The sequence below is a fragment of the Cyclopterus lumpus genome, chromosome 6 (assembly GCF_009769545.1).
Source record: "Cyclopterus lumpus isolate fCycLum1 chromosome 6, fCycLum1.pri, whole genome shotgun sequence".
NCBI lineage: Eukaryota > Metazoa > Chordata > Actinopteri > Perciformes > Cyclopteridae > Cyclopterus > Cyclopterus lumpus.
In genome coordinates this window covers 12,932,637-12,960,358 of record NC_046971.1, presented here as the reverse complement: position 1 = coordinate 12,960,358, position 27,722 = coordinate 12,932,637, and the positions used below count along the sequence as shown (strand labels likewise).

The 27,722-nt window shown below is 40.9% G+C and overlaps 1 protein-coding gene across 7 annotated transcripts in view; it reads left to right on the top strand.

Annotated features, from left to right (window-relative positions):
- Positions 1 to 27,722, top strand: part of mef2aa (myocyte enhancer factor 2aa) — an 87,656-nt gene that overhangs the window by 38,247 nt on the left and 21,687 nt on the right. For 6 of the 7 annotated variants that reach the window (XM_034534942.1, XM_034534940.1, XM_034534941.1 and 3 more), the window contains 2 exons: positions 8,780 to 8,981; positions 16,234 to 16,437. In XM_034534942.1, coding sequence (XP_034390833.1) covers positions 8,928 to 8,981; positions 16,234 to 16,437 — 258 coding nt within the window. In that variant the 5' untranslated portion in view covers positions 8,780 to 8,927. The remainder of the gene's footprint in view (positions 1 to 8,779; positions 8,982 to 16,233; positions 16,438 to 27,722) is intronic. The other variant, XM_034534945.1, reaches the window with a different exon arrangement.

Here is a 27,722-nt window from a genome sequence, read left to right as displayed (position 1 = left end):
AACATATGAGCTACATCTACGTGTATGAAATACTGTCAGTATTTGTTTAGTTAAATCTGCATGCTGATCATCAAACACTGGGGGAGAGTTGAATATCTGGAATCTCACTGTCTAATCTGGATCCACAGTGTTTCCAAAGATGCGTTGAGATCGAGTAAATGCGCTGCTGCTGAGACACATTATGCATGACGTCCCTAATATCCTTACAGTGTGGATTCCCCCTGGAGGAAGATCTCGGTTCATCTTTTCTGTTTACCATTTCTGAGTCTGTGCAACATCAAAAGGCTGCCATGGCACTTAACACAGCTTGCAGGGATCCTTGGAGGGTGGAGCTCCCTCTGGTGTTGGCATTACTATTGTTCCCTGGTGAGAGGTCCATCTGATGATAGACAACCATGCAAATGGACAGATGCCATCAGACCACAGCACCACACTGTAATGCAACGCAAATGTATAAACCTCAAGGACCATGCCTGCTTTAATTGTATTTATCCATGAGTGTTTGTGTGTCTGTGTGCGAGTGTTAGATAAAACAGAACTTTCTTGAGATATTTGCTCCACCAGTAATGAAATGGTGAACTGCGAGATTCAGACGTCTAACAAGCGACGTGTGCCACAGGAAGTGTTGGTCCTGAAAGAGTGCTGAATGATGCCGTGCCATGTCAAGACATTGGCTTGTTAAACTGACATACTGTCATAAGGAATGTTGGTGATGGAGGGCTTTTCCTCAGAGATATAATTTGTTAGTTATTAGTCTGTCAATTGCATTTGACATATGTGTAACATACTATAGATTGGCTGATTAAAAATTAGTGGCAATACCTGCGATACAGCCTAAAATGCTAGAACAAGTATTGGCGAGTCTGTGCACCGATGCAACCTATCATATAATTCATCAGCTCATTTCCTTTACATAGGAACAACAACAACACGTGTCACTTTCTACCTGATCCATACATCCCGCCTAATCAGTATGCGCACGTCCCACTCTCAACAGAGATGAGAGAGTATTTGTATTTATTTGTTCATGTTTTACAAAGGGTTAAAGCAATGTTAGAATAGTAATAATATATGTTTCTTAGCTTTCAACCTATTGGATTGGTGATGCGTATCGGCCGATACGTATCGCAAAGTCAGTTATTGGAATCGGTATGGCTAAGGAAAAAATATATCGGAACATCTCTAGTATATACTGTACCATTATATATTACAACTAGATTTGAGTTAGGAAACATGTAATTTCAGGCTACCACCTTTGCTTGGATTTTACCATGGGCTGGATGGAATATTTGTTCATCCAGTTGGTTTGTCTTTAAGAATTGTGACAATGCCTTTAGAACACGTGTTGAAGATTATTTTTCCCAAACTTGCATTCTTAGCTCTGTGACTCAAATATTAATGCTAGAGGCATAGACTAAGGCTAGTAGGTCACTATAGCAACTGTACCTTTTTAATGTTTACGATCTCTGCTATCGAGCATATTCACTTTTTATTAGACATAATTCATCCCCCTATTCTTGCATTAGTGTAGTTATTATCATTGTCTTTGTTCAAAAAAGTTTGACTGAAATAGGCATCAAGGGATTTACCTTGAAGAGGAGAGTAGCTTTTCAACATGAAATGGATATAACTGTTCGGAGAGGGTCATCGCTTTATCCTTGAGAAACTGAGAATCCATTCATTGGCTGGGCACGAGAACCTGACTGACGCAAATGGATCATTGGGAATAGAAGTGTCCCAGCAGTAATTATGTTACAACGCCGCTGCCGCACACTACCACTGAGGTGGGATGGGATGGGCGCGGGGTGCTTCTTTTAGTCTTGTTTCCCTTACATCTTTCCACATAGTTAACACAGTCATACTGGTCGCTCTCTCCCACTCTGGCTGTCTGACCCTCCCTTCCTCTCTTGTTTTCTGTCTGTCTCTTTTCCATACACACACCTGCTATCAAACCCAAACACACACATGAAGTGCAGTGGAAAGTTTCTGACTAACGTTTATCCTGCTCTGTTGAGCAAATGTCTCCTCCCTGTTAAACCACTATTAAGGAAAAAGTTGGTCGCTGATCATGTCACCTATTTGTCACTGTTGTCTTTCTGGCATCTAGATTTCGGCTGCATGTGCCTTGCAGCTGAAGCAAAAATGTTTCCATGGTATCCAGGGCTCTGTGGCACTAAGTCAGTTAAAAAAGAGACATGAAATTAATGTAATGTCAATGGCGTTTTCTCATGAAACCCCAAGGCACTTAGTCAAAGTCACCTTGCATAGTCCTCCTGACAGTACTGTGAGAGTGAGATGGAGGATGTCTGTCTGGTAATGCTGTCAGCACATGATGCCCTTTATTATTGGTTGTTATATCCACTCGTCGCCATTACGATTTTTTTTAGACATGTCTGGTATTCTTCTGAAGAGTGACATCATTTCCATTCAGTTGGCTGTGTAACGTGGCCCTCAGTGAAACATTTTCTCAGCGAGAGCAGGTTCATCCTGTGGGGTTTTCTTTCCTTTTGATGTCATTTCGGAGGTGATAAGTAGCTTTCCGTCTGCGGGTCCCTGTCTTACAGCACCATCCCCCAGCCCAAGTAAGGTGCTAGCAGCATGGAGGATTGTTTGAACTTGCATCGATCCAATGTGGGATTACAGCTGGGTCATTGGAGAGTTGGACTGAGCTACCAGTCATCAGGGCAGATTAACCACTCGCTGTCTGCTTGGCTGCCATTTCAGTGCAGGCTCTCACTGCTGTCTTTGTCACTGTCCCTACTCTGCAGGTCACTGTCTCCTTTTGAACAATGCATTTTTACATCTTACTCGATTAAATTAGGTTCAGACTTATTTAATATTCCTTCTGACATGGCCTGACTTTAAATCTGAAAGCAACAGTCTCAACATTTTGGCCTGCAGGTTTATCTTTTGTGCAAACCACCTTCAGGGTATTCATATCATAGCCATTTACCCTCTCATTTTAAATGTTTTTTAAACCATTTTCCCGTGCGAGAAATGTCACCCCAAGCAATGCTTCACAGAGGAAGGGGATGTGCTGCAAGTCCATATTTTGCAGACTGCCCCACCTCACTCTTTATATTTCTCAAAGCCCCTTTTCGCATGCCCTTGCGATTGCTCTTATTAATTATATCTCATTAGTTGCCTTGGAAACTGAGGTGAGGCAATGTATAACAAGAGTTCAAAGAAAGAGAGAAAGAAAAAGAAAGAAAGTGAGAAATCATGAGAAAACACAGGAAAGAAAGAGAATGAAAGAAGGGGGAGGATTGAAAAAAGGGGATGGAGAAAGTGGTTGTTGAGGAATCAGCCATGTGTCAGATTAGCATCGGGAGACATTAACACTAGTGGTGCTGCTGGGGCCACAATCCTGCCTTTCACTGCTGGAGAGGGAGATAAGCACGCTCTCACAAAAGGGAAAAGAGAGTAAAGCGCGAGAAGGCTGGCTTGCCTCCACTCCCCTCAGGCCAACAGCCCCATTTACAGGTACAGCACCTCCTGATGAAAGCGAGAACAAAGAGGGGGATGTTCATTTCCGACTGCGCTGGTGTCAAGGCTCCATTGAAACAAATCGGTAAAACTGTGGATTTAGGCTGCTTCGCTTTATGTCTCCAGTTTGCCAGAAGCTATTCAGAACTGAGCCACAGTGTTGACACTATGAGTTCGATACACTCCAGAACGTTTTCATGGATTATTTCACAGAATCCACATTTCAATGTGCATCAGATTACTGCGTGAGGCTGTTGCATCCTATCAGAAATGTACTTCTCTTATAATCATGTTGTTTCAATGCATTTTTACTAGTATTGTGAAAGCTGTGATTCATTCTTATGTAACCGGTTGAGTGTTTGAATAACAAGGAAAGGTCTTTGCCTACTAATTGTAAAGTGAGTGGCTGAGAGCAGTGTGTGCATGTCGTCCAGCCTGTGTAATGATCCTTCCAGTAAACATAATAAGCACACAGAGTGAAGCCACAGGAGATGAGCCTCTGTTGTTGTTTAGTCTCAGACTCAGTGAGGACGATAATAAGGGGAAGGATCAGAGGGGAAGGGTGTCCCAAAGGTGGTCCCTCCCTTTCTTCCTCCTCTCCATCTCCTACCAGCTCCCCCTGACTCCCCTGCAGAGGGGTGAGTAAAAGGGTCGTGAATAACAGGAAGTGGAGGGGCAGGAAGTTGAGTCTTGTCTGCCGTGGTAGGATACTGAGGCTAACAGGGGCCTTGCACAGGAAGCGCAACTGTCACGGCTCTGCTCAAGACTTTGGCTACTGTCCATCACCTTCAAAGAAGTGAAGGCATGCTTGCAGCACATAGTCGTAGCTTCTTTGACACAAGTCAGATAGAATTAATCAATATATTCATATGAGATGAGTAGACTGGAAAAGATTATAGCGCTGTAGTTGATACCGTTTCGTAACTCACATACAGAATTAGGAAGACATAAATCTACGGTGTCATTTTATATTTCCTTTTATAGGACAACAGTTGAGGGAGAAATGCCTCAACTTTGTGTGGAGTGAGCACAGACTTAAACGCAGAAAGGGAGGAGGACGTGCCGGATCCAGTAATTACACTGGGAATTGAACATGTTTTATTGATTGTGAAAGGGCCAGGCCTGTCACCAAGCCTTCCAGTCTCTCCATGGCCGGCGTTAAGGGAGGAGGAGGCAGACTGACCCACCTGTCACTTGACCAGTCTCACACCTCGTCATGGAGAATCAAATCGGCTCTGATTGTAATGCTTAGTTACTTCCAGGGATACAGCGTGTAACTGTATTTAACAGAAGGTACAGTAAGGCATGGACTCGTTCGGTTCGACATGTCATATTGACTTTCTGTCAAGCTGATGTGGTCATTCCTATGGCCACATATTCTCTGCACATCGATATATGTGTTAGTCAGAAATGCTGAACTGGTTTATCAAAGTGGACCAGGTGTATTACATCAAGGGCTTTTAAAAGAGTATGTGATGAGATGCTGTTATACAACGTGCTGCTTTGTGTGTACAAAGTAGGGATCCACGTACAATTTATCAACCGCAAAACAACAGACAGACCATCACGTTTTGTCTATGGATGTTATACATACAGTTTGCTCTCGGTGCGTTCACATGGAAAGGGCCCCCTTAGTATGACTACATGGTGCTGTTTTCCCAGACTAAAACCAACCTAGCTCATCTGTAAGTGTTTTTAAAATTCCAGTTTCTAAAGGTTCGCTGTATTTGAATTTAGTTAAAAACGTGAATAAAAGTATATCATCCATGAAAAGATGCAAAACAACCTCCTAACAACAATAAACAGTAGTTATTTTCAAACGCTAGCTAAGCAACTAAGTTTCTTGTAGTTTTACAGAAAAGGCTGACGACTGCTTGTTGGGCAGCACATGCAGAAATTAGTAAAGTATCAGCAGTAGCTCTTACATTAAACTTTTTTTTTTTTTACCAGGGTATGACCATTAAGATGGCCAAAACGGTAGCAAAAGAAGTTTCACACAGAAGTGCAAACAACAAACAAAAACAAAACAAAAGAAGTCCATGTTAGCTTACTGCTGTAAATCAATGGAGTGAAACAAAACACTGTATAATTTTAATGACAAACTATTATTCTGCCATCATTATTAGCAGAATAATATATATGATTTATTGATGGAGAATCTTTGTATTTGGGTTCCTGTTTACATCGACAGCAGTGGCTGGAGACATTCTGTTGTGGGTTGTCTGCCCCATTCTTGTTTACGCATGGCACAAACATCCACCTGGACTCGAGGGGGAATTGATGACATTCTGGTGGTCAAAGGTTTTTAACTTGAGAATGCTAATCATGACAAAAATAGAATAAAAGGGTGAAGTGGTGACATTTTATATCCAAAAGGTTAAAGATCAACTTCAATGTGACATCATAAAGTTCTGGAAAAATACTTTTATAACCATTATTGAAAGCCATATATTTCAGGAACATACCAACCAACCGCATTTGGTTGGATACTGAATTGGTGACACTAAACTGAAAACTGGGGGAATGTGTAGATCTTCAGTGCTGTCGAGTTGAAGATGTGAGAGAAGGATCCATGTTTTAGAATTTCAAGCTTTTACAGCACCATCCATATTTGAAGCATTGTCCACTATCATGGCTCCAACTGTTCAATTATAATCAGCTTTATTGGCCAAGCATGTTAATACGTTTGGACCCCACGGTACTTGAATGAGATCCCCCTCTTCTCCCTGGATGACAACCAGGACAGATGTCCTCCTGTTCCTTTGGTAGCTCAACTGGTTTTGCTGATATTGAGCTTCAGGTGATTGTCGTCGCACATATGATGAGGCTCTCTATCAGTCCTCAGTACTCCTCTCTAAAAATAGTCCCTGAGTGAAGACGCCATGCTTCTTTGTGGAAATGATTCACTGGAATCACACATGTCAATATAGTGATACCTTTCAATTTCCCAAAAAATACCCAGTGTATAGGATTTAAGATTTATTGGATTAAGATTTATTGTCCAAAAAGATCTATTGTCCAAAATTGATTAAGATATTCATAACTATGTCTTCATTGGTATATAATGGCTGAAACTAAGTATATTTATTGTTAGCTAAAAAATGTGCCTTTTATATCCACATATGAAGCTGGTTCTTGTAATTGATTCTAGATATGACATACACACACACACACACACACACACACACACACACACACACACACACACACACACACACACACACACACACACACAGCTTTTCAAAGTCACACCACTAAGAGTGCGGCACACCTGCAGTCTGAAGGGCCTCTCAGCTTGTCATTTCGTATCTGTGTAAGAGAAATGTCATGACACAGTCTATTATGCCTGTAGACTTGAACTGTCCTGCTGTGACAGCTCGTCTGCATAAAGAAAGGAAAGGATGTGTGAGAGTGTCTTGAGTCTTTCTGATGTACACTTTCATGCTCAGGATACATTGATGAACACATTCACAAACATAACTTGCTGAAGGTAATTCAGACTAGTCTCAGGAAATGATTACTGATAAGTCGACCTCAGATAAGTTCACACATAGGCGCAAGGACAAAACTGTAGAATGCTGTCAAGTAGTGCATCAAAATTCAAAGTCAACAAATGCAACGTTATTTACAACCACCTATAAAAAGCAAACAGTATAACCCCTCTTAATAACTGCAGCTCACACAAACAGAGAAAGAGATTATCTCCTTACCTCTCTGCATAATAAAAAACACCACGGTGGTCAGCTGTCTGTCAAGTTCATCGCTCGCTGCTCTGCATAAAGCAGTGAACAAATTCTATTTTGAGTCATCTGAAGTAATGAATCTCCATAACCCAAAATAAAAGACAAAGAATCAAGATTGCTTGAGAAATTATTATTTCTGTCATTCATCAGTAACCCTGTCATTCCAGTAAATTCCCTGAGGTTTTCAATATTATACAAACACAATGCTGCAAACAAACTACTGCTTTCAGGGTGGCTCTGGTATCTCTTTGGGGGAGCTGAACACCCCCCGATTTCCCTCTTCTGTGTGTCGTGTGAAATGGTGAATGAACAAGAACGTCGTCATTCTCCTTGGCCTGTTTTAATGTGGTTTGGGGAAATTCTTTGTGAGGGTTCAGGCGGCTACTTTCCTGGCGCAGACAGCCGTGCGTGGGTAGTTAGCGAGGTGATCTCAGTCAAGTTTGCCTACAGTGGAGCCCCAATTCAGACAGCCAGACACCATAATGCCAGTCCATCTGTAACCCATAATGACTGTGTGACACTGGAACCGGTCATTTTCGTTTTCACTGCCAATTCGGCCCCTGGCGTCCTCGCCTCACAACTGCTGACTGCATCTAATGGCCTGAGTTGTTAACCTTTCTACATTTGTACTCATATGGGAAATGCAGTTGTTTAGACATTTTATATTGGCTGGGTGTAAGTGATGGATGCGACTCCACGGAGGGGACTATATCTCTTCTCGCAGAGACAGGACAGAGTAAGAGGTTCCCTGGGGAACAGTGTGATCTGAACCACTGGCCAGGTTACAAGCTCATGTGGGAACATAACCCCCACTCTCCTCACCCCTGCTAGCTTTTCTTTTAGCCCAGGAGATTTCAACTACTGTCAAACCCAGACCGGGTGCTCTCTTAATCATCTTATGAGTAAAGCTGGCATCAGGGTGGGTCCGCTTGCTCGAGAAGAGCAATGCAATGTTGCTGTTCTTTTTCTGCTGGAAGGGAAATGTAGACACATTATTTCTATTAAAGTAAACATTGGTTTGTAAAATGTTATCAACACATATGGACATTAATCTAGATGCAGTGTGTGAAGCTAAACATCTATATGGTAAAGATGAAGCTACAGCTAGCAGCCTGTTAGCTTATCGTAGCTCAAAGACAGGAAACAAAAGGAAAATGTATTTTGTTACTGTTGGATAGCCACGCTAGCTGTTCCCAGTTTCCAATATTAATGCTCAGCTAACTTGCTGTTTTCTATAGCCCTGTACTTAACTGACAGATATGAGAGTGGTATCAATATTTTTATCTGACAGTGCAAAGCACCTGTTCAGTGAGTCTTGTGTAGCTGCTTCCCTGTGAGTGTGAAGTCGTCTTTCATTGACTTCAGCTGTGGTTCAAGTGCAGTAACAGAGGAGATAAGGGTACACCATGTGGGTCTCATCCTTTCTGAATGTGCTTGAGAACAGAAAGCAGAGCCCTCCAGTGCTTTGAAGTGCTTAAGGAGACATTGTTGCGTGTCAAGTTAACTTTCTGCCCCCCCCCCCTTTCCTTCCCCATTCTGTCCTCTTGCAGATTGTGGTGTTGAAGAGCACATTGCGAAGAAGAACGAACGTATACAAGAAGAGAGACTGTTGCACAATGTGCTAGGAGAGTGCGGGAAGAAATCGTGTAGTTTTTCTGATATTGTTGAGGTGTCAGAGAGACCAGAAAGGACGCAGCCATGGGGCGGAAGAAGATACAGATCACCAGGATCATGGATGAGAGGAACAGGCAGGTGAGTGTCAGCATTTTCTATCTACATCAATCCATCTATCAATCTATCTATATATCTATCTATATTATCTGGAGCACATTTTTAAAGGTTAAAATACAGTTTGGGTACAATATTATAAATAATGTAATCTTTATAACTTATTTCTAAGCTTAACTCACAAGATGCCACCACATCCTCCTTTTGTGTCTCAGAAGACAGTCTGCTCTGTACCTGTTTGAAGGTTACAGTCTTCTTCTATTTCCCTTTCTGTCTTGGACCAGAGTGCAGCAGCTGTCATGGTGTGCATGGATCTAAAAAGACATACCTCCCTCCCCAAAGTCCCAGCCAGCAGGGACCTCGACATTTCTTTGTCAGTGTGGTCATATTTACAGACATGATCCCCCTGCCACCCTGCAATTTCAGCCCGAGAAGTTGATGAGGCAGCAGGAGCACTGGGCTGCAGCGGGGGCCTCATGGCGTGGGAGTAAACCGAGGGTAGCGAGGAGCACAGCGGGCCGCCTGTGGCCTTCCCACACTGTAGGGCTTGTACCCTGGCCTGGCAGTATGGCTGGGCCCCTTTGCTGTAGCACCATGTGTTTGCAGCTGTTTGGTAGTAATTAGGAGCAGCCACTGCACCACAGCACCCTCTCATTTGCAGGGTGGGTCAGCAGGACACACAGCACCCTTCTCTGCCTTGGCTACACTGGTCCCAGCTAGCCACAGAGAGGGAGAGAGCTGGAATTCACGCTGTCTGCTCATGTTAAATATAAACTCCTAAACAGCAAAACACTGTACAAAACAGCCGTGGCCTGTTTGAAACAAGAATAACAGGCTTGGATATCTATAGCAGGAAGGCTGGGTCTATTTCTTTTTTAGCTACGCTCTCTTTGATTTAAGAGCTAAGTTGAGGAAGCATGAGTGCAGTTTTTGACAAATTACACCAATTAATGAAGATGCGTAGGTTTCCCATAGCCAAATAGAACAGATCTTGTTAACACCCGCCTCAAAATATAATTTGCATTCTTCACAGGTGGAGCAACTATTTTGCTGTGCACACAGAAATATAACAGAGCTACAGTGGTGCTTCCTCTCCTGAGGGTATTACAGTAACATGATACGGTACTAGCCAATCGGTACCCTGACCGTGTCTGTCTGTTACTGTGAGACTAGCAGTTCAGCCAAGTGCAAAACAAAAATCTACACTGTGGCCCAATTATCAGTATAACACCTGGCACTGGGTTGGATACATGCAGGACAGTTGGAAGGATTCATTGCTGGTATCTACACTGTATGCAATGACCTGTGACATCAGGGGGGAAAAAAGAGAGGAAATTTCATGAAAACAGGTTGTCAACTGTTCGCTAGGTGTATGTATGAAGGGAGAGATGGAAGACATTTAGCTGTATTGTTTCGCAGAGATGTGGATCTGCAGAGAGGGACGTCGCTCATTATTAAAGTGTCCCCCAAAGTCAAGTGTTTGCATCAGATTTTAAATGTCTCACTGTAATATTTGTGAGAAAGTTCATCAGCAGAAGGCAGGCATTTCAGCTTAGCTGGTTTTAGCTGGCTCAGCAGAGAAACTGCTGTGACAATAGGCCGCCCTACAAAATAGAGCTTCGGTATAAAGTGATGTATGCGTGTGTCTTTCTCTCTTTTTTCCCCCTCATGGGCCATGAAGCGTACAGTGCCATCTCCCTGGGGCGTGCTCCTAAACAAGGGGGAATAACCATTAGCATACGGTCCCCATTGTCATGAGACAATTTGAATCTTTATCTACGCCGCTCTGCTGCTAGCTATCCATACTCTTAGCATTAAAATGAAAGAAGACCCTAAGTGGGCTAATTAGATAGTACTGCCATACACAGGATGTTGTGTGGGGACAACGGGGGCTCACTTGCATTATCACTGCAAGTGCTTTAGGAGAGCTGTTAACCTTTCAAGATTTATAACACGGACTGTGGCAAAGGCTGAGAAGGTCTGTAATTGCACAATCTATCTGGAATTGTGAGTGCAGAGTTGAGACAGGCAGTGAACTTAGCTGATATTTTGTCTTCAAGTCATTACCTACGGTGCATAATGACAGCACGTCTTCATAATTCAGAGTAATGAAGTGTAAGTAAGATAAGATAATTAAATTTCGTACAGTTGTTGCATATGTCGTGTGCAAGTGAGACCTTTTTTTGCAGCGTTATGTTCACACACTGTAGCCCTGCAGAGGTGAACAAAATGAAACATGAAGGCAGCTGAGGTCCTTTCATGCATAGCATAGGATGGTAAAGACATAAATACTGAGCCATTTCCTTCATAAGTGACGGTCCTACAACACAGCGACAGTCATCAGCCAGACTGAACCACTGATTGCAAATGAATGCTAGATAACAACCATTCAACAGCACCGCCCTGGTTGATTCTCCTCATTTACAGTATTCACAGCAATTATTACAGTTTGAGTCACAGACTCACACAAATTTATTATACACTATTATCTAACATTCACGTTTTCATCATCTCTCTCTCTTTGTCTTACTATCACGCCCACACATACAATGCATTACAGTGGAATAATATGGACCAGTGAATTGTGGCCCCTCAAAAAGAGAAAATGATGTATTGTGTTTTGACAGGTTTGGAACTTAACAACAGCAGAGTCTGTGGCACTTAATGAGCATTTTTGGGGTCTCTCCCCTACTTCCCCTGGATCTGCAATGGGGACGATGGTGGGGAAGGGAGGGCACACATTAGTCTTGAAAGTTAGTGGAGGGAAAAGGCTGGTGTGAGCAGTGTCTAGTGACGTCCTATGGATGTCATTAAGCAGGCTCACTGGGGGTAATTGCCCAAGTCATTAAAAGTTTGATGATTTTGCTGCTGGGTGGAGGGTTGCCTGCCCTTGCTGTGGCTCATTTTGGATTGTGCTCTGGCACTTCAGATGCCTGTAGGCACAGAGCAGCTCTATCGCTCTCACTTTCTCCCCAGGGAGCAACACAGCACAAACCTCCCACTTTTCAGCCTTCACCCATTCCTGTGGTTCTGAGCGCTCATCATTATTATTTTGACAGGTAAAGAGCTTGTTAATAGACCATGGACAGAACAGAGAAACACTGTTAAATGTGACAGCCAGCGCATATATTATCATTGTTCAAGATGATATGTAGTTTCCATAAAACTACGCTGAAGCAGCAAAACATGAAGTCAGGTGATTGTAATTGTACTGTCGAGGGTGCACCTTGTATCACGGAAATGCTAACAGATGATGCTGAATTATATACAATTGCAGTTTTCAATAAATTGAACAGGCCAATTGTCCTTTAAACTGGATCGTTCTGGTTATTGATTGTGCTATTTCTAAGAAACCTACTCTACTTACGTTTAGTTAACCAGCATGTCATCCTCTCCACTAAACAGGATCAGTCACGGCTACTCTAGGTTTCAAGGTCAGTCCCACCCAGTAGACGTGGCCTTTGCGGTCTCAGTTGTCCACATGGGGATCCTGGGGCTGTCCTCTTTCCCAGCCAGAGCTGATCCATGCAGACAGTCGTGGTGGCCCTGGCCTGTCTCCCAGGCCCGCACACTCTGCCACCGCGAAGCCAGGGCAGCAGCCACAGGGCTTGGGTCACTCTGCCAGCTGGTGCCAGACCTCCCTGACTCTCAAGCCCGCTCTCATGTCTGCCATAGGGGCTGTCAGAGGTGACATGAGGTTCTTATAAGGCCGCTAGCTCGTCACCCCTCTGAAGGTGTTAGTGACTCAGACATCTCCTGCCATACCCCAGTCACAGCTGCACTCTGAGTCCCAGATGTCTTGTTTGTCATCTTGGCACCTCTGCCTGAGGACAGACATTGATAGACCTTTTGATTGACACATCAAATGCGTATGGACGTGTGTGTAGGGGTTTGTTGTAGCATATGTTCTTATATACTATACCGTTTTGTGTAGCAGTAAAAGCACGTGTGACAGGTACATATGCTCGTTCTTTAGATTTTAGATGCATTAGTCTCAAGAATATTAAACAGAGATAGATGGTTGAATTTGTCAGGCCCAGCTGTTGTAAAAAAACAACTGTAATTTTGTGCTGATTTCATTTTAAAAAGCGACTAAAACTAGTGAGCAGTTTCTCTAGAAGGCAAATTTGCTTGTTGCTGTTTATGTGAATTTTTTGTAGTTTCCCCTTGAGTTTAATTGTGTCAGTTCCTGTGAATCAGAGTAAGATTTCTATCAGCAAACATTCCAAACTTGTATTTAGGAAAATAGGGTGAGTCTCTTTTAGCATGCTTTTCTCTGCTGCAGCACCACTCTGTGAAATGAGTGTAGAATTTCTACACAAACATGTGCATAGTGCACCTTAAAATACTTAAAACATGAAAAACTGGTACCCAAAGTATATGAAATATACATATGAGAAATTAATTACCAAGCTCAATTAAAGCTCAGTAAAACAGGTCATGGTGGTAGGGCACTTGGGAAGAAGCTGGAAATGCGGAAAGTGTGAATTGAGAGCAGAATTACCACCTCATTGTGACATTGTGGGAGCTTCTTAAAGGTCAGGGCTTTCAGTCTAAATGAAATGCTAGTATAGTCACTGATCTGTCTGGTATTGTGTGAGCTGTTGTAATGACCTTATCAAAAGCAGAGAAAGTTCGAATTGCTCCAGTTTATTGGAAGTTTAAATGTGGCCTCCCTTCTCTTTTGCCTTCACATCTGATTTATCAGAACATGTGTAAGATGCACTGGTACAGTGCTACAACACAGCTTTACAACACTCGGGCTAATCCTGTCATTGTGAATTACGTAAATTAGTCATGGAGCTAGGCTGCATGGGGACCACGTCTTACTATAGGAGCGACGCAAATTTTTAAAACCACAGTGAGTGTCTTTGTGAGTGTCTTTGACTTGGTGAACCATAGGAAAGCTCCGCCAGTGAACCTCCCACTTCACCTCAAGGATGTCTGTGGTTTTCCACTGTCTCACCAGTTACCCCAGAGAAGATGTGGATGAATGGAGGTTATATTGCTCTTTATGTTTAGAGCTGTTTTGTGTCAAATTGAGCTGGCCATACTGTAACAAAAGGAGAAAACATAGGGCAAAACTGTTTCAAATAGCCCCCTTCTTTCCCTGTTAAAGGTAACTGTATGAGTACAGAAGAGTAATGCGGTCGCCACCTTTTAATGGCGGTGTGAGCAGCAGCTGGCTTTTTTAGAAGTACTGTGTTTGGGGCTGGGGCAAGGACCTAGTCTACATGCTGCTGCTGAGGTTGAAATGAAGCGGTGCCTGGGTCAGCAGCTCTGCACTCAGCACTCTGCCATGCATCCAGGTGGAACAAAGTCCTCGCTCAGCGTCTCATCCTGGGCTTCCTGCTGTAAGGTGACATCTCCATGGCTTAACAGCCACATTCATCTACTAAAGAGCATACAATTTGTTAATCATTTTCCCACATGACAGTCCCTACTTTCCAGTTGGTTAGGCGAACAAAACAAATAGGCAAATGAGCAGGTGGGCAGCACTGGTGTTTAGTCAGAGGAAACTAGTATCAGCTGGTTAGAACTGCAGGTGCTCTCGGTGGGTAGAAACGGTCCTGATTCTGGTCAAATCATATCCCCTTATCTACCTCCATGCAGTGATCCACCTGGAGGAAACCATCAGAAAGACAAAACCCTCCCATGTTTTTTTCTGTTCCACCAAACTCACTCAAAGGCTTTATGTGTCTGCCATTTGCACCGAAACATGTCATTTGATTGAGCTACTATATAAACCATGTCATTTTACGAAATGTCATTTTAGAATTTGTTGTATGAGCTGGTATAACATCGGTGCATTGAATAGAAAATGACACGAGGACAGGCTCCTCAATGTCTAGAGCAGAAATAATAGTCCTGTGTAATTACCTGTAGTGTGGAAGATTTGAAATTCATTTATCACAGTTGGAGTGACCCCACAGCCTGAGCATTACATAGACACTATGCAACAGATAGGATTATACTGCATTATACCAGTTAAAATGAGGGTATAGCCGCAAGCTGTGTCCAATTAAAGTTGAACAAAGCCAGCTCATCTGCTCAACTCCTCTCTTAGTAGGTCAGTGAAACTGATGGAGAATACAGACACATGCACTCCTCTGTGGCTCCGAGCACAGCTTTCACATTCACAAGCCACATTGTATAATAATGCACATTTGACAAGACACATGCACTAAAGAAAAACATAAATCTGAAGCAATAATTTAAAATATACACAATTTAAATCTATTTTTTGCAAACAACCATTACCAAACCAAAAGAGAAAAGCGTTGCCTTTCCAGCCTCCCTCCTTGTTAACTGTGTTTTAGCTTGAGAAATGGCTGAAGTGTACTGTAAAGAGGTGGTGTCACATAATGACATGTGTGTGCGGGGCTGAAGCGACCACAGAGACAGAGCTGCAGAGATACAGGACATAAAGTCACTTTGCAGAGAGGGTTGCGTTACCACTGGAGTGATGTATGACCCAAAGTCCCATCTCAGGGCTCATGTTACAAGGCTTATGCTGCACTACAGAGATAGCTTTCCGTATATGGAGTCAGGGGCTACAGTAATGTATGGACCCCTGTTGTTGCCAAAGCTCTGACTCAGCTCGCTGACTCGTGCCTCTAACCCTGACCTCTGTTCTGATAACTAGACATTTCAGACTTGTACTGCGTCATTGCAATCATTTCTAAAGGAGGAACGGTCTTGTTATCTGTCACCTTGGTTACCGTAACATTGTTGTAGTATAATGACACTGTTAATACTGTTATTTGCCCGGCTTAGCCTACAGTGCCTTCCTTTCCAAACTTAGCAGTAGTCTTAACTTAGAGATTGTATACCAAAAAAAGTTACATTTCAGCTGAAAGCAGCTCTCCAGTATTACGTAGCGCAAGTTGCCACCACAAGTCTCAGAGGTTGATGTACATTTACTGCAGTAAAGTATAATTTGTAGGTACTTGTTATTTCTATTTTATGGTATGTGTTACTACTTTCAGTGAAGTATTACATTGTTTTACTTTATTTTAATAGAGTTTTTCTACTTCATGATATTGTCACTTTTATCTTTTTAAGTAAAATCTGTGAATATTCCCACTTCCACTTCCCACTTCCACTACTGGTAATTGTGCAATAAACCACCTTATGTTAAGAATCCTAAATTAACATTTACACTTGTGAAAATTACGTGTACCAATTTATGTTGGGTTTACTTTTAGCTCCTTTTTAATTTAGAGAACCAGTTTTGTCTGTAATGGATGTTTTTTCTTCTCTGTGTGCTCCTCAGGTTACCTTCACAAAGAGGAAGTTTGGCCTGATGAAAAAGGCCTATGAGCTGAGCGTACTATGTGACTGTGAGATAGCCCTCATCATTTTCAACAGCTCTAACAAACTGTTCCAGTATGCCAGTACAGACATGGACAAAGTGTTGCTGAAATACACAGAGTACAACGAGCCCCATGAGAGCAGAACCAACTCTGACATTGTGGAGGTGAGTGAACGTCGCCCTCTTACTTTGTGGGGAAAATCTTCTTTCACATCATTCCTTTTCCTATTTTCTATTTTACACAACACTTACACCCACATTTAATAGAATTAGGCTAAATTAATGATTTTTTCGTACTGGATTCAGACTATAAGATATTTATTCTGTGACTGTACAGCTCTGAAAATGCTCCACGGGTGTAATGTTTGAGACAAAAACAAGAGTGAGGAACAAGTAACTGTTTCCTTCTAGTCACCATTCAGATAGGGCACAGGAGGTCTGCAGCGCCTGATAAGTTCAGCTTCTCTTGTGCTCATCAACTGACGTGGAAAACCTATCTCTACACATGCATGCCACAGTAGCTGCTGACCACCATTTCGGTCCCTGTTTCCCATAGATATTATACCTGTAGGGCTCCGTTCTCTGGCTCCTCCTCATAACAGACCATCAGATGGGCCGTAGCTGCAGTGAAAATACAGTGTTTTGTACATTCCATACTGCTCTATAAAACTCAACAAGCACTTGGGTTTCCTGGCAGCTCCTGCATGCCCGGCGACTAGCGGAAGAGTAAACCACTTGTTATGCCAGCATACAAAACTGTCAGCCAAAAGTGTAGAAGCCAAAGTAAATGAGAATGATTAGGGATGCATCCTGTTCCAAACATCTTTCATTGGCACACACTTGTGTGGTTTCTCGGCTTATTCAAGATGTGCTTTAAGAGGCTGGTGTCTTCATTCTGACTACATGAAAGCATATACAATGTATGTTAATGCCTATTGATAACATCCTGGTACAGCTCATATATAGTTGCCTATTCATTTGTATTGCATTTATTTGAAATAAGATTAGCTTTTTCTGCACTAAGATACATTATATTAGACAATGCATCTCAATTCTCTGGTGTCTTTACTCACACCCAAACATACATATTTTTACAGATACTCAATTAACAGACATTAAGGGATTAAGATGGGTGAGATTGAAACATTTCAAGAATCCTAGCTTTGGAATTAGTGAAATTACATGCAGCATAAAGGAGTCAGCTGTGGCCCATTATCTTTTATTCATGCTGCTGCTGCTTGTGAATTACCTGCTTGGCAGAGCTGCAGAAGAGTGCTCTGGCATCCAGTAGACTCATGCATTCACTCCTCCATCAGGGGCCCTCGGAGCAGAGCAAGGGCTCACCTGCATAAAAAATACATGGATACATTCCTTACTTACGTAACAGTGACCACAAATTTATTTTTGCTGTGACTCTGAAAGCTGTCTTACTTTAAACAAGCAAACGCAACGACATTTTATACTCTTGAGTCCTCATCGGGGGTTTCACTGCCTACCAGTTGGGTCATTCCCCTTATTTCACATATATAGCATACATCTGTGGTCTAGCAGTGTATGTTGATGTTTACAGCGTGATGTAATTGTAATGTACATTGTGCATAATGTAGTACCAGCAGTCCCATGCTGATTTCCCACTTAGCCCTTCTGGCTACTCTCAAGGAAGCTTCCTCGTTGCACAAAAGGCGCCGTTGTCCCGCTCACTCGGCCAGCATCTTTGCACATATGCACAAATGTCCCTCTGCCTGCTGGCTATGTGGTCAAGGTTTAGAAGTGAGGAAGCAGAGCAGAAGTAACCAACCTAGTCCAATTCACAGCATCACCACACAACCCCACTACTCAGTTGGCCATAAAGCCGTTGTCAGTGGTGGTTCATAATCTGTGAAATTTCATCATAATTTAAGAGAAATTTTAATCTGAACTGTTTTCCTGACTGCCTCTTTTGGCAAAGACTTTTTTTCAGCCTTTGTGCTTCTCTCCAGCTGCACAGATCCTTGTGCACTACATGGAGGAGCTGATGCCTTATTGATGGCAAGAATCCAACCCCTCCTCCATTTATCTCGTGAAATGGGTCTCACATGAGGCCACTTACACTGGACACTTATCTACATTTTGTAATTGTGTTAAACCCATCTTATGCCATGCAAACAATCATGTGCTCATTTGTCCGGTATGGGAGGCCAGAAAAACCCTCTCCCGCTCGTTCGGTGTGAGAAACTAAATCAAAGGTCACATTCCTGCTCAGTAGTACCATCTGTAGATAAAGGCTGAGCTGTGCAGTGTGGGAGAACAGTCTCCATGTTTTCCACAGATGGATGCATGCCTGGGCCACAGTTTGATAACTCAGTGGAGGGCTATGGACTTTGTCTCAAACTTGGCTTATAGTCCAAAGCAGAGCAGTAGGCTCAGGTTTTTCTTCTACGCGTATGTTTGGTGTGCGTTTGTGTGCATCTGCATGTGTTGATAGTGTTAACCTCACCAACACTCCAGGCGACAGGTGAATCGTTGTATGAATTTTCTCCTCTTATGCATTCACTTTTAACAATCGTTAACAGTATTAAGGGGAAATATTATTGTTTGAGTTTTTGTGACCGTCATTCATTGTCTTTTCATCATATTGTACAGTACATACAAACCCCTAAGCACACATAGACGCACACATGTACAGACAAGGTATAACACCAATAGATGTTCTAATTTGCTTTGTAAAAGATCACATTGCTGAATCTCTATTCTTTTGTAATGCAGAAGAGCAACACTCTCCTGTCTCAAGATCATACTTATCAACATACCGTCATTTCTCTCGAAATGAATGTGGTATTTAATATGGTTGTGTTATTGTAAACCAAGTAGAGCAGGCTATTGATGACACACGGTTTGATGGTGTTGTTCCTATTGTGTTTCTTATTGAATTCTGTGTATGCCACAAATCCAAATGCTGCCGTTAGTCATTAGATTAATCTAATAATATTTACTCTTCCACCACTCTTCGCTAGTGGAGCTAATGAGATTTTGCTCAAGCTCTGCCATAACCTCACACCGTTCTTCAGCACACAGAGCATCACTGTGTCTGCAGAAGAACCCTTGAAATCAGATAGTAACTTCACAGGCATCGTTTGGCATTTATCTGTATATGGAATATATTAATCAGGTTTGCAGGCATTAAGTCAACACTTAATTGTAATCTCATAACATCAGGGCTGTGAATAGGCTTTAGTCCAATTTGAGAATGCAATTTCAGTCAAATACCAATGCTTCATAATTGTAAATACCTCGGCAGCACCATATACAATGCATTGACTTTTCACTGTCTTTTACCCTGATGATTTGTGAGAGTAAACAACATTCATAGGGAAATTCTGCCTGTCTTCTTCATAACAAAGAGGGGCAGCCATTGTTAATGTGACTTGGGGAAAAAAAAGACAATTCCCTCTCTATTGATGAAGGAACGCCCCCCTCTCACAAGACCACTACAGTGAGAGGAAATGAGACTAAAATGATCAGGTAATTTCCATTAGGTTTCATCTCATGATCTCTATCAACTGTTGTTATGAAGGGAGCTGTATTAATCATTCAATAAGATATGTAAATGTTGACCATTACTGAATGTCAAGCTCTGTGTTCTCATCTGAATCTATTTTGCTTGTGAATTCCACGACTGCCCTTTGCCGATTTTACAATGACTGAAGCAACACAATCATCACAACTAAGGGTTAAATGTGTTATCATGTGCCATATTCTGTATTTGATTTAGTTTTTACCAATGGAGACAATCAATGCATTATTCCGCTTACTTCAAAAGTGCATTTTCAGCAATGTACAGCTTAAAAAAATAGATGTTATTGCCAGTTATGGGATGAACCCCTTATGGGGCTGAATGTGCACCATGAGTTTCAGACAGGGGATGTTTATGTTGTCAATCAAAGGCTGAGCTGTGATTAAGACTCATTTCTATCTTAATGAATGCAAATTGGCACATCTGCTATGGTGGGCTAGCTGTCCAGACTCTTCAATTAGCATGATTGATCAATTATCCTCCTGCTGGTGGCTCACTGGAAATGGAGGCTGAGGAACGAGTGAGGTGGGGGGTAGGAAGAGAGATAAAAGAGCATGAGGAGAAAAAATGAACAGAAAACTGTCCAAAACTGAATAAATGAGATGCTTTATTTGATTAGAGTCAAGAATAATTGAATTTCATTTTACTCAAAAGAGGCCTTTCTCTTTAACACACAGTTCTTGAAACTAGACAGAGATGAGTCAAATTTTTTTTTTTTACTTCTTTGACAAAGACACGCACACCAGGTTGGCACATAAAAGGCTAGCTAAGAAATCAGAAGGTTATATTCCTCAGATTAAAACAAAGGAATACATACAGTGTATTATTGCAGAAAAGTTTTTAGTAGGTCATGTGGCTCTGAATGTGTAATTGTGACTTCTTTCTACTTCATTGTTTTTTTTGTATTGCATTTCCATTGTGATACATCAACTTTACATGAACAAAAACTCAATTTGCATTTTAAATAATGCGTCTGATTCTCCATCAGCAGATTTTCTGATCAAATATTCCTGTGAGAAATGAGCTTCAGCCATGCAAATATTCAGTAGATCAGTACTCTTTCAACTCTGAAGTCTGTCGAGGATAGTGTGCTGCGCAGCTTGTTTGTGTTTGTTTTAACAGTAAGCATAAATCCTTGAATATCAAAGCACACTGGTGAGAATTATCTGAGGAGCAGAGGCAGACTGTCCTCAGTGTGTATTTATAATTGTGGCACAGAAACATAAAAGGACGGTCAAATGAGGCTCTTGCTGGCACGCAGGGAAACTGTCACTACCACCATGTTCGCCAATGCAATAGAGAGTATTACGGGAGCAATGGTCGTACAGCTGTGAAGGCAGTACAGATTCTTTTGTGGAACACTTTCCAACACAATGATTGTATAATAATTGGTCTTATTGTAGAATAATTATTGTATAAATAATACAATATCTGCCAATATTTATTTGGATGCTTAAATCAACTAGAAAAAGCACACTTTATTTAGTACATTTATGATTATAGGCACATGAAGCATTTTATGCTTACGTTGAAGCTGGTAGTACATCGACATAATAACTAAAGATAAGAAGTTACTCAGTCAACTCCGAACAACAATGTAAGTGCACATCATATGTCCAGATCCATACGAGCAAATCTGCCAAGGACACCAAAAAAAGGAGAACATGACAAGATTTAAAAAAAAAAATAATTCGACCTCAATGCATCTGTGGATTTTCTTTCCATTTTTGTCAGACGAACAGACTGGAGCATAGTACAACCCATGATATCTGAAAAAAACTGTCAGTGCTTATTCAAAATAGGACTCAGTTCATCATCAAATGCATTCTGCAACTTATATATGTGACTCATTTATCTGTTTTAAAGATTGATCTAAAAATAGCAAAGCACACAAAATGATGCAATTGATGAAAGTAAGTGTAGTCATTTTATTTACACATTTTCTTCATAAAACTAAAATCTTACATCATTCTTTAGAAAATGGTTAGCAGCAGTATACATAAAGTACTATGTAGTTAATGGGCTAAAACCCATCATTGTTTTATTTGAAAGAGATATCGTGAGATATTATGTTTTTTGATATATTTGAAATTATTTATTATTCAAATGATTTAGTATTATAAATTAAAGTATTTGAGTTTAAAGCTTGTTTAGATAATATTAGATTGGATGAGGTCACCAGTATACATTTGACATTTTCCTGATTTGGTGTCCATGCTAACCATTATAACCATAATAATGGCTGAATAAGTACAGGCATTAGACTCATACTATTGTTGTTGGGTTTGAGCCGTAGTTTGCATAATTATATATGATGCCAGTAAACGTTGGAAGTGTTAATGCAGTTTCATGTATTTCAGAAGATCTTTTATCTTTGTTCTATGTTCTATGTTTGCAGACACTGTTAAAAAAAACAACTTTATTTATTTAGTTTTGTGCTTCTGATACTATTTTCTATTGTCTTTGTCTGTTTATTCTGAAGAAACTGACGTTGCTATTGATCAAAAACGTAAACTACATCACTTCCTTTGCAACAGCTCATTTTTCTCTGAAAAGACCAAACTGCTGTTGGTGCCACGTTTATTTGTGTTGATGCATAATCTAAATAATGCTGCTGCTCAATCTACTTATCCTAGAGAATAACAGTATACAAAGGGTTAGAGAAATACGGCATCTGATTTTATTTTTTTTTCCCCCACAAAAAGTCAAATATAATAAGTTACATTAAAACATTAAAATATTCAGATTATTATTTCTCCCCCTCCCCTTTTTTTTCTTTTTCTAACCAACTTGTTCTCTTCTAGTTTCTGGTTAGTGCCTCAGGTCCTCAGAGAAACATGCGTTGTGTTCTCAGTGTTTTATTTCTTGTTTTGTTATCATTAAACTTGTGAGCTACTACCATTTATAAAACTAAAATAGAGTAGCAAGTTAATTTAACATTTTATATCTTGAGAAGATTGGACTTGTGACAAGCCTTTATTCTTGTTGAAAAAATACCTAAATTCTTATCGTCTGACTGGTCAAAGTGCTCATTCTTTGCATATCATGTTCGACATCATTATCTATCATTTGACGGTCTTATTTACAGTGGCACGGAAAGGGAAAGCAGCTGTTTTATTGAAATAACAAGTCTGAATCTAGATCTTTTTAAATTCTTTTTATTTTGATCAAACATGCCTGTTCAGAACAAATGCTTGGTGTCGCTGCTTGCAGCAATCTCGAGAAAACGCTCATACAAACAACTTCACACTCAACGCAGCGCTTTCTTGGATCCTCCGCAGTCCACCTGCCTCGGCTCACTCACGTTCCCACTACTCACGGTCAGAAACACAGATGAAAGACTCTCCGGTTCACTGGGAAAAAGTACCAGGGCCAGGCCAGTGCAAGTGTCCCTTGCAGACTTTGGCCCGGGGCTCCTTTAGTTGGGGCCCAGAGGTCAGCTATAGATTTATTCTGATGTTGAGATATGAAAAATATGAAATGATGGTGCTCATCTAACTCATTGTAGTGTGAAATAACTTTCCGCCCCAGAAGCACTTCAAAAATATACGAAACTCAACCGTAAACTACTTAATGTTTACTTCTACTTTGTAAGAATATATTGTAGTACCTGACTGGTTGTATAATTGTTACTGGTTATATTTAAAATTCAGATTTGGCTCACAAAATATATAAATATATATAATTAATATTATAATTAATATAAAATGCATTATTATCCAGCATCAAATGTTCAGAATGGAAAGCTGCCCCTTGAGTGGATATTAAGTACATGTATGTACATTGTGCCTATACCATACTATACTTAAAGTAAAAATTTGAAGGCAGGACCTTTTCTTTTACTCTGCGGTATTGATAGTTTTACTATTGATACTCAATAGTTTTACATCAGGAACGTTTTGAGTTGCCTTCTTCTTCTACCACTGACAATACCTACATTCCAGTTGGAGAAAGCATACGAAGTAAAGCAAGATACAGTTTGCTTGGGACCCCTAAATCCTTAAATCCGCCCCTGAAAACTCACGAGTCATGGTTACTCGCCATCACAAACGTCGCTGAAATACACCGAGCAGATGTAATTTCCAATCAGACATATTAGTTGCTTGTTTTGACAAAACCACTGAGGTTATAAATAAGAGCATGGCTTTAAACAGCAGAGGTATTTTGCTGGCAGTAATATTATTAGTGTTTTAAGTTAGTATCAAGTCTGACACCCGGGAAGTACTGTTTTACTCACAGGGGGAAAACACAAGTTGTGGGTCACTCATGGTCACACAGGTGAAATACGCGATCCACTGGTTTGGACTCTAGGGAAGTGAAGCAGAGTTTGGTTGTTGAGTGAACTGCCACGATCTGCCCGCTGCGGACGCCGGGCAACAAGCTCAAAAGGCACTCCCTTTGGTTTCCAGCACCAGGTGTGATCAAGTAGATCAGATGAAGGTATGCAAAGAACATACAAACAGACAGACCGAAGTGTCATCAATTAAATGTATTGTTCAACGATTTAAGTCTTGATTACACTTCATATCTAGCTCTTGGCTATTATTTATCTACTGCAGTCCTTTGTCAGCACTATGCCATCACCATATTACTTTATTCTTCTTTTTGATATTTCACCTCAGAGCCCACAGCAGCACTGATGAGAAATCCTTTTTAAGCTAAATCAATTGTCTTTGCTGTTGACATAGACTTATTGAGTTGATGTTGATTTTTCAGGGCTTTTCAATATATGTGAAATTTTCTGCCAGACCATTTTTAATATTACAGAAAAAAAGTATGTGCTCTTTTGGTCTCCGGTGATTTATTGGAGTGATATTAAAGTTATTTTCTATATTTTTATTTTGACTGTAGGTCACTCACAGTATTGCAGATTATATTAAGTATGATGGTATTACTGTACCTTAAGTATGGGTATTTTATTTTAGTAAATGGATATGTACATTCTCTGTGATGCTGGTGTGTATTTAGGAAGAGGTTTTTTCTCAAGCATCTTCTGTATGTTGCCACATAAATACTAAACCTGCCAGTCAATCTGTTGTCTCCGGATGGGGATGGTAAAGTAACAGCATGGGCAGTCATTAATGAGCGTTTTTCTAAAATGATATTTCCGCTTCGTCATTTGGGGCTCATAAAAACACATCAGCGACTTCTTATTTCCTGTGCGCAGTGTTTTGTATACCTGAGAGCCGACATTTCACCTTTGGGCCAGTGTTCAGCTCCCGAGTTAACTCAAGCAACTGTGTTGCTGGTCAAAACAAACACACAACACCAGCGTCTATTTTCAGACTAGTGCAGTAGGACAAGTTAAAAATACATATCTCTCAAATAATATCAAGAAAACAAAGAGAACGGTTATCTTTGTTAGCCCCAAGAATACCTCTGATCTTGTTACTTACAGTTATAGTATGTAGTTTAAATTTCAATTCAAAATGCACCCTCTGGGTTTTATACATTCTGTATATGTAATACTGTATTACTTCCTCGTTTATAAAGTTAGGAACGTGATGTAAATTCTCCAGTTCATTTAATTTATTATCACTCCCCTCTTGATGAACAGCATTGCATCTACATTGATCTCGATTCTGGAGTAATCTGACTCAGGTGAGACTGGAAAGTCTTCTCTTGCCACAGTGAGTGGAGCAGTATAAATGGTTCTGTTTCGAGCGACACGCTGGGTTTCAAAGTGCCCCTTTTTGTAGGACAAGGACTCCTTTTCCTCTGGGCTTTCAGTGAAAAAGGGTCACAAGTCCTCTTTTGTAGTTTTCTGAGTGTAATGAAACAGTTGTAGTAATGGTCATGTGATTATATCACATGCTGTTCTGTAAAAGGTGTCCGCTGCTGGAACAGATGCACAGTAATTGCCACCTGATGGCAGAGTAATGGCCTTTGATTTTTTTTTATGTAGCTTGATTATTGGAATTAAACTTGCCTTAATCAGCACTATTCCTGCTCTTTATCTTGGATTTTGTCCCATAATCAACAATTATCCTTTGAATTGCTGAATGGTTTTCTTGCATTTTAAACCCATCATGTAGCTTTTAGCACGTACTTCACTGACGTCAGAGCATAAAAGGAGATGCAACAACGAAAGACCACAAGCCATGCTGCCTTCTTCTGAATATTACTTTCTATTGAGGCAAATGAGTTAATACTTGAAGAAATAAACAGTACAGTTTATTCACCATAGAGAAACAATGTACAGTAAGCTGATTTCATTGCATTTTCCGTTTTCCTGTTTTTTCCCCCAATTCTTATTTAAAAATGTTACTGGTCTCTTATTTGAAGGTATTTGGGAAATATCAAACTTGTAACCTGAGCATGAAAGCAAGTTAACATATTTTGACCTTTCTCTAAATATATTATCTGTTATCTGTATGACCAAACTGTATACTATTCTATATTTAATTACTTTAGATTAAAAATAAATAAGATTGTGTTTTCAACATTATTTCTCTCACCTTGGAGCAACAATTGAATTTCCACATTAAGTTGGGCATAGTTTAATCCTGTCAAAATGTTTACTTATTATTTCAAGAAATGTCTCGAGGTACAGGCACTTCAGTCCCAATAGAATGAGCGCATTCTCCTTTATTTCAGCTTCCACAGAAGTTAATGTTGGATGCATCAATTGTCTGCAGTTTTTATGTTAACATTAAGAACAGATTAAAGCATCTGTTCAGTATTTTGTAGTTTAATTGTTTGCCAGCTAATAATGTTGGCATTCATTTTATTGCTGGTCAGTGTTGAAATACTTTATAGCATATTTATTTTCTTCTTTAATTTATTAGGCATAAAAGCATCTAACAATGGCATCATATTAGAAGTGTCTTAAAATTCTTGAAATTACGACTTTTTCATTATTCCTGAAATTAATGTTTGCTTAGCTATACTTGACAGTATTTATATTATAGACTAAGCAGGAGTGCAGGGTGCACAAAAGTAATATGCTGTAATGAGTACTGTAACTGCTATTAAGAAAAGTAATGGTAACATGATTTCTTCCCCTTCTGCAGTAACATTAGTTTCTCAAACTGAGCTCAAACCACTTACCTGTCATAAACTGTGGTATGAACATGAAATAGGTCAGACATTGAGCTTGACTAATTTGGTTTGATCCAGTTACAGAGCAACAGTGATGCTAGCTATGTTAAAGATCATTAAAACCACAAGCCGTGAGTCCGCCCTCTGCGTTCTTGACCTTGTGGTCTGAGCGTCTGAAATGAGACCTTGCTTTCGTGCGAAGCGGCTTCTGTGAGTTAGCCTGTGCAACAATCAGCTTGCCCTTGTGCCCCCCTCCTCCCTCTGTGCGTGCTGTGCGGCCAACCCCTCCTGCCCAGCGGCGAGGACAGAGCAAAGCCTGCTGGGATTGGGGTGGGGGAGGAGAATGGGGGTTAGCTGGCACTGTGCCACCTTCCTCTGACTGCCTGGCCTGACTGGGGGCAAAGAGGGTGGCTGCTGTGTCTCAGATTGATGAGGACAGGTCTGTGGTCTGAGTATAGAGTGTTGCAGAACAGACGTCCTGCTGGCACATCCTGCCGTCTCTGCCGCATGCCCCCCAGCCCCTCCGTACTTGCCTTATCGGAACTCCTAATTGTCCTTATGAATATTTTAGAGGCGAGCAGGAATGGGAGTTCAGGGTTGGGGGTATGGTTTCAAGGGCCCTGACAGCTAATGATCTACTCAATGACCAGAGAAAGAGAGAGAGAGTGGGAGACAGAGAGACAGCGAGTAGAAACGGTTTGAAAGATTTGCAATAATCTGTATGTTAATATTTTTGGCTGCAGTGTAATTCCATCTGATCAGTTTTTAATGTGTGCCACCTTTTCTTTATGTGGAGTGGGAACAGAAAGTGTGTTCTCGTTCTTTTTAATCTGTAGATAATGATGACATTGGTTTG